Genomic DNA, 8,203 nt, shown 5'->3' with positions numbered 1-8,203 from the left:
TATGTGTTTCAGAAAGTCTCCTATATCTATGGGATGGAATTTTTGCAGACCAAGCAATTCTAGCAAGATTAGTAATTGTTACCAGATGTAGCTGTATCTGGTTACCAGAGGGGGGTTTGTAGCCCAAGCAATTCCTTAAAACTTTTTCCATACGGCCACATGGGTATCCTGCTTAAACAAGAGCTATTTAGCTATTGTTTTATAATTTAAATTATCTAGCTATTAATGAACAAATATATTGTTACTTATTACAGTGAAGAACAAGCCGAGCTGTTTATCCCCCCACTCCTCCCCGAGTCGTCTGTCCCTCCACTCCCTCCCGAACTGAACAGATGAATGGATTCATTAACTCTGTATTCTTCGTTTCCTGACAAGCCAGTGATATCTCCTGGAGGAGCCTTTACCTTCCCCCTCCCCACCCTGTGCCGAGCGGCTGCCGGTGCCCAGGACAGGGTGCTTCGGCTGTGGGGGAGGGACGTGACTGTTCGGGGCCCCCCTCGAGCGCCCCGGGACCACCCCCGCCTTTGCTGCTCTTTAGGAGGCTGTGCAAGTATGGGGCGGGAGCTGCGCCCAGACGGTGGGGGCTGTGTCTGCTGCAGTTGGAGGAACTCCGTGGGGGCAGGGCTGGAGCCGTCCTGTGCCGTCTCTCTATCCCCCCTTCGGCTGATGGCTGCGCTGGGCCCCTCTCAGGACTTTGGAGTGTTGGGAGCTGCTCAGAGCTCTGTGTTGCTGGTCCACCTAGAGGAACCTGGACCCCTCCCTCACCAAGGCCCTGATGTGAACTTTCCTATAGCTAGAGATATTTGCTTAAAATCAGTACTTAGTCTACTGTCACCAAGTTTTGATGTGTCGAAAAGTTTAGAAATTTATAAGAAACAATCTTTAGATTCTAGAGTCTGATAAAAAACAGTAGAAAAAAAATCTAAAGGGAACATTACTGAATATTGTAACAATGAAATTGCTTAGTTAAAAAACCTATATCACCAATGTGTGCGATGTATTGTATTTGATATTTGTATATTATTTAAGGTATTAATTTGCATTTAGGCATTATTGATTCTGATTTATTTGGGACAAATTCATTCTATGGTATCTGTTAGTGAACCCCCTGTTACTATTCAAAAAGGAATTTGTATTGTTCAACTTGTTCTTTTTGTGAGTTATGTTCCAGTTGCAGTGAATCGGAGTCGTGGTACAGGAGATCTTGGATCTACAGGACCACCTCAAGTATTTTGAACTCAAAAAGTGACAGATCAACACCCAGAAAAGGAATGCATCATTACAGACAAGGGACATCATCCAGAGACCATAATAATAACAAGTTTGATTAATATGAGAGCAGATGTAACTATAACTTCACGTCTTTTTTGGCTTCAGTCATGGCCTTTCAGTCAGGCAGGTTTTGGAATCATGGGGCTGGGTGGCTCTACTACGGGTGGTCTGTCTGCAATTGTGATTAATGTAAAAAATGCTGATGGCCAACAAGCTAACATCAGGCCTTATGTTACCAACGCCTTACATAATTTATGGAGATGAGATTGTTTATCCCAATGGGGTGTTAAAATTACTATGGAATTTTAGTAGGGACCACTGTGATGCAGGGCCTTAAGCTTCCAGTTGTAACCCTGACATGGTTGACAGATAAACCTTTCTGGATTGACCAGTGGCCCTTTCCTGTTGAAAAGCTTACTGCCCTGCAAGCATTAGTAGCACAACAGCTGTAAGCTGGACATATTGAAGAGTCATTTAGCTAATGGGATACCCCTGTTTTGGTGATAAAAAAGAAATCAGGAAAATGGAGACTTTTGCATGATCTACAGCAGATAAGTGCTGTAATGGCTACAATGGGACCTTTACAACTAGGTCTTTCAACACTTATAATGATTCCACGGGTAAGGGGGATAATTATCATTGATTTAAAAGATTGCTTTTTACCATTCCATTGGCTGAACAAGATAAAGAAAAAATTTGCTTTTACTGTGCCCTCTTTAAATCATGCTGAACCTAATAAAATATATCAGTGGAGAGTTCTTCAAGGACTGAGAAATTCACCTACTATTTGTTAATGCTTTGTGGCACAGGCCTTATCAAAGGTGTGAGAGAAATTTAGTAATTTCTATTGCTATCATTACATGGATGATGTCTTGTTGGCTTCTGATAATAAACAACAGTTGGAAGATCTTGAACAATGTGCTATAACAAATTTGAAAGCTTTTGGGTTTAGTTATTGTCCCAGAGAAAGTATGAAAAGAGATGCCTTGGAAATATTTGGGGTTAATAATAACCAATACTTGAATTATGTCTCAATCTGTAAAATTAGATATTGAAGTTAAAACTGTTACTGATGTATAAAAATTGGTTGGTGCAATAGGTTGGGTTAGGTCACATTTGGGGATAACTAATCAAATGAAATCTTTGTTTGAATTATTGTCAGGGATTACTTCTTCTACTGATGGGAGGTATTTGATGCAGTAAAAAAAAAAAGGCCATGGAAGAAGTTGAATTAGCTTTGACATGCAAACTTGTTTACAGGATAAATGCTTTTGTTTGTGTGTAATTATTTCTTTTGAAAGAACAAAAATACCATGTGGACTATTGTGTCAATGGAATGATGATTGGGAAGATAAATTGTATACTTTGGAATGGATATATTTATCTTTCAGATCTCAAAAAACAGCTTCAGGACTTAATGAGTATTTGTAGATATCATTATCAAGGGTCGCAGGTGTCATAAAATCTTAGACCATGATCCTGTAACTATTGTGATATGTGTATAACAATAGTATTTTGAATGGTGTTTTCAAAATAATAATGAATTGCAATCTGCTTTAGTTTATTTTACAGGTTAAATAACGTATTATTTACCTTCTCATTCTATTTTGACTTTGACTTGGGATATTCCTTATTAGGGGAAACAAATTTGTTCTCCTGTTCCACTGGAAGGTGCAACAGTTTTTACAGATGGATCAGGGGAAACTGGAAAAGCAGCTGTAGCCTGGAAAAAGGATAGTCATTGGGAATATGAATTTATGATTCAACAAGGGTCTCCTTATTTGGTCGATGTGGATTCCCTTGTGGCTGCTTTGGCAGTAAAAACGGTACCTAATGTGTTATCAATTTTTTCACCAAGGTGCTTAGGCACTACGGCAATAATTTAAGTTGTCACAAAGTGAAACAAAGTCAATTATTTCTTCTTATTCTGACTGGCATATGACTCATATTTCATAATATTATGGTACCAATCCTAGACACCTACTGCCTTTGTAAGAATGGCAAACAGATGTTATAAAAATGCCTGAGTTTGGCCATTTAAAGTCTGTTTATGCTACAATTGACATCTTTGCTCATGCCATGGTTGCATTAGCATTGGCAGGTGAAGCAGCTTGGGGTCTTATTCATCATTTTTGCCATGCCTTTTCTATTTTAGGTGCTTCATTGTAAAAAAGACGGATAATGGCCCAGCATATGTTTCACAAAAATGGTAGACATTTTTTCATCCCTGAGGTGTTGATCATTCCCCATATTTCAATAAGGCAAGTAATTTTTGAACATGGTCATGTTGTTTTGAAGTGCCAGGTTTAAAAATAAAAAGGGAGAATGTATAGGGAGTTACCTTAAGTGAGATTAGATAAAGATGTTTATGTGTTAAACTTTTCATGTCCTTGTCCTAGGGTGATGTTATGATGCTTGTATCCCAAATCATCTGTTCTGTTTATGTTCGATATTATATTCTGTGCCTTCAAGACTGGTTCTGAGACCAAAGGCCAGGAGAAGAAGAAGCACAGAGTTTCTTATCAGAGACTGCACTCACTCCTCCACATTCTGCACTGGACTGTGTTGTCTGGGCATGGACGGGGAAGAACAGAGCTGTCCTTTGCTTTTTAGCTAGTTTAGCAAGCTGAGGCAGAGAAGTTTTCCCTGGACTGTTTTTCTTTCCCTTTTCTTGGAACTGTTCGAACCTGCTCTGGACTGGATGTCGGAAGCCAGGACATCTCTCTGGCTGTCCTGGATGGCTCCAGCCCCTGTCAGAGGGCTCAGAGGCCTTGGCACAGAGCCCAAGATATCTGTGACTTTGATTTTGACCCATGGAGTAAATTACCACCTTTATATGAAGAATTACAAGTCAACAGAGTTTAAGTAGAATAATAGTTAGTTTGTCACAGGGTGAAAAATAGATTTTTGAGGTTTTTCGAATGGGGGCTTGGGGTCCCAAGATGGAGGAATTTGGGCGTACCCTGTCCTTCTTCTTTCTTCTTCCTAGTCTCCATGTTCTGGGTGATGCTGACACTTTTGCATTGGTTTAAGGTAGAAACTCACTGTCTAACATAGGTGATCGGTATTGAGAAGTTATGGTAAATAATGTACACATAGTTTTTAGTATAAAAAGATAACACCGCTCTGAAGGCGGTCAGTGTGCCTCAACCCGACCTGCCAGACAGACCTCGGCAGGTCAGAGAAAGAATGTTATGGATAAGAAATAATAAACAACCTTGAGAACGAGAACAGAGGAATCCTGACTCCTTCTTCGACTGCTGGGCTGGGAAAAGAGACTTGTATGTATCTCAGAGTCACTCTGACCAGCAGAGATTCTGAGAACTGGGGACCCGGGCAAGCACCGAGAGCTTGTGCTTTGTGGCCCACCGGGGCCTACTCTGGGCAGCAGCCTTTCCCAGTGCCGGAGGGACTGATAACAGAGCAACCACCCACCAGAGAGATGTTCTGAATTAGTCATCTCTTCAGAGTGTCAAACAAGTTTTGTCACCTGCTATTGTTCATTTTTTGTGCTGGGGAGTGCTTTGCCTGTTAAATAAACAGGTTTTTTTCCACTTCTCTCCGAGGAAATTTTTCCTGAACTGGTTGGGGGGAGGGGCCATGTGGGTTTACTTTCTGGGGAGGCCCCCTTTTGGAGGTTTTCTCCCAAATTTGCCCTAAACCAGGACAGTCCTTTACTTGATTTACAATTGTCTCCTATATTCTATAATTTTTCTTCTTTGAATTCTAAATAGTCAAATGTTTGTAAAAATATTAAGGTATGGGTTAAAGATTTGATTACTGGAAGGTGGACTGGCTCAGTGGAATTAATAACGTGAAGGAAGGGACATGTGGGTTCCGAGAGAAAATGGCCCTCGTTGAGTTTTTGCTCATTGAGCTAAGTCTTATCTGGAGTATATAGGAAAGAACAGGATGGGTGGTTCCACAGCTGAAGTAAAATGAGTGGGTGACACTGGCCACTAGGTGAATTGAAGCATGGACCCTCAAAGAACATGCTGTGAAGATGATAATTCAAGGCAGAGCAAATGGGTATATTGATTCACACTGAAAACTCGAATTTAAATTGGTGGATGTTACCTTTACTTTAGTTCTTAGTATTTTTCTACAGAGAGGTTGGTAGTGCTGAGTAATGTGTCTTGTACCATTTCCCTTTGCATGGCACCGACGTTCCCAAAATAGGGGAATTTAATGTACCTAGGGGAGGTGTTGCCTTTGCATAGGGGTGTTGAATTAGTAGTTAAGGTTCCATACTTCAAACAACTAGGTTAGTTGCCCATTATGATAGCAGCAACTGGTTGTAAAGTTAAGTGGATGCTACTTAGTTCTAAGTGGTGACTAGGCAGATGACTTGGTCTCTAATTCTGTGTGGAGAAAAATCTATTCAACTAAAAGTGAAAGTGTCATCCTGCCATGAATGTGTCATTAAGGGACTGCGGGGTCTGCAACAGCATTTGAAAATTCATTTTCTATGTGCCTTGTTGGTACATCATTATTGTTGGTGCATGGTTATGAACATCAGGATTTTGAGGGTATGTGTTGTATGGGCTTGTTAGATCATAGTGGATCAGTTCACATGAGTTTTGGATTTGAAGGAAGAAGTTAGTAATTAGCAGGTGAATGAAGGATGGAAATGTTTGAGTAGTTTCCTTGTAAGTTGGGATATTGCTGACTGGCTTGGGGTATTGTTAGAAGGTGGACTCTTATTTTTGCTGGTGGTTGTCATTGTTTTGTTGTAGCAGCCGGAATAGCTGCTAATAAAGTCCAGGGTAAGGAAGCAAAAAGGGCCTTTGCATAATATCCACAGATGTTTAATTCAGCCATGCGGTGAATCATTCAGGGTCCAAGGGTACACTCATGGGGAAAGTCCAGGTTTCTCTGAGTCCAGAGGTAGGGGCTAAGCAGTGGTATCTGGTCAGTAAAAAGATAAGGGCCAATGGGGGAATAGGGAGGGAGTGGCTGAGGGACATAGGAACAAGGGAAGGAGCCAATGGGGTCTTAATAGCTTTTGAGGGAAGCTTCTCGTGTCTCCCTAATCCAGGGAATGCCTCTCAGGGTCCTCACATTCTGGGTCACCCCTGTCTGCTTAGATTTTTGCAAGGGCCCTGCAAAAGTCCTTAGCAGTTGTGTTTGTGGTTCAAATACAAAAAAAAGGGGGAATTGTGGAAGAGGTTTTACAGTGACTTCTGTGAGCCAGAGAGAAGTTTGATAAGAGGATCCATGTTTATCCCTGAAAGAATTTCCTACCTAGGTTGTTGACATAGAAACCAAGCAAGAGAGAAGGATAAATAAGAGAAAACTGCAACTGTCTATTCCAATAAGCACTTTTTTGTTCTTTCATGACCAATGAGTAAAGTGTAAACTTATGAGTCTTGTAAGAATGCATAAAAAGCATGCATGCTATAATAAAATGGGGTTTGAAGCCTTCTGAAAATGGAGTGTGTTGTTTTGTATTGTCTCCGTCTCAACTATGACCGGCTCAACTACAACAGGATTTCAACCTATTTATTTAGCAGCCTTAAAGATTCTCTGACAGACTAAGGACATCTCAAGTGCATTAAAACTTGTCCTGGAAGTGTCATACACTTTAACAGTGACAAAAATGCCTAATATAGTGATGACCAGAGACTCTTGTAGTGTTATAGGGATGCAACAGTACTGCGACAGTGTGGGGTGCTGCAGCTTTGGGACATGTTGGTTTGCCTGAGTAGGGTGGCAGCACATAGAAGTGCCATGGAACATGCAGGGTATCAGTGGCAGAGTGATGACATACCTCAGTGCAGGAACAGAGTGATGCAACATGAAGTATCAACACAGCAAGCAGTGCCAAAGAGGGACTGTACCAAGCCCCCATGTCCCACCCAGCTCTGGGGGATTACAGCTCTATGTGGCACTCTAGAGGGAAAGGAGCTGGGCTGTGCATGTCAATGTAACATGTGGTGACAGTGGGAATGGTGATCTCATTGTGGGCCTGGTGTCACACCAGTGACAGTGAGGCACGCGCTCAGAGCAGGAGCTGAGGTCAGCAGAGACAGCAGGGCCGCATAGTGATGCTCCCTCGTATGAATCACTATTCACCCGAAAAACGAAGCACAGGTGGTGAGCTCAACCCCGGCGCTGTCACACGAGAGGGCGACACAGCCCTGCTACGATGCCCGCTCATGTCAAACCCTCTAACTACCGGTGCCTGTCGCCCACTTTGACTGACATGACAGCTACCGCAGCGGCTCCCCGTCACCAGCTGCTCCTCACACGAGCCCAACACCCTTCCGGCCAACGGAAGTCGATAGTAGCAACCATGGCAACTAATCCGGGCGCAGAACGCTGTCGGCGTTGGCTATTCTTTTTCTCTCCACCTCTCCTTGAAGTGTCCCCTCGCCTCCCGAGAGAGGAAAGTGTACGTCCCTGCGGCAGTGAGGCGAGGGCTGCAGAGAACCGAGCGTCTGGACCCCGGAATTATTGCCAGAACTGCCGCCTTTCATGAATATGCAAATATAGGGCGGGGTGGTGGGGGCCGGGCCCGGAAGCGGCGCGGCTGAGTCACTTCGGCGGCGACGATGATAAGGCAGAACCCGCGGTGGGCGGTGCCGTTGCTGTAATCCGTCGACGTTTGAGGCGTCTCCCTGTGTTTGGTCTTCTTTCTTTCTGCCTTGTCTCTACCATCATGATGGAGGAGATAGACCGCTTCCAGGTGCCAGCCGTTCGGGCCGAGATGCAGCCGCTGGTGAGGGAGGCCGCGCTGTTTCCGGGAGCTGCCCCCTTGCCATGGGGGTGTGTGCTCCCTGTGCCTGTGCGCCGCGATTGTCGTGTAATGGCCGTCATCTCCCTGGGTGTTATCGGTGGCAAGGGCAGAAGCTCCCCGCGAAGGGGGGGAGAAGGGAAGGGGGTGGGCAAAAGGGGCTCTGCCCCTGCGTCGGTTGAAACGTCGCTTCTG

At 43.6% G+C, this 8,203-nt stretch overlaps 1 protein-coding gene across 3 annotated transcripts in view; it reads left to right on the top strand.

The window, feature by feature from the left end:
• The first annotated feature begins 7,868 nt into the window (after positions 1–7,868).
• The window catches only part of LOC135459271 (protein FAM219A-like), a 298,061-nt gene continuing 297,726 nt past the window's right edge, over positions 7,869–8,203 (top strand). For 2 of the 3 annotated variants that reach the window (XM_064735047.1, XM_064735046.1), the window contains exon 1: positions 7,869–7,993. In XM_064735047.1, coding sequence (XP_064591117.1) covers positions 7,934–7,993 — 60 coding nt within the window. In that variant the 5' untranslated portion in view covers positions 7,869–7,933. The remainder of the gene's footprint in view (positions 7,994–8,203) is intronic. The other variant, XM_064735048.1, reaches the window with a different exon arrangement.

This window comes from Zonotrichia leucophrys, chromosome W, assembly GCF_028769735.1.
Source record: "Zonotrichia leucophrys gambelii isolate GWCS_2022_RI chromosome W, RI_Zleu_2.0, whole genome shotgun sequence".
Lineage (NCBI taxonomy): Eukaryota > Metazoa > Chordata > Aves > Passeriformes > Passerellidae > Zonotrichia > Zonotrichia leucophrys.
Note: the sequence above shows the minus strand (reverse complement) of the source record. Positions and strands in the feature narration are given on the sequence as shown.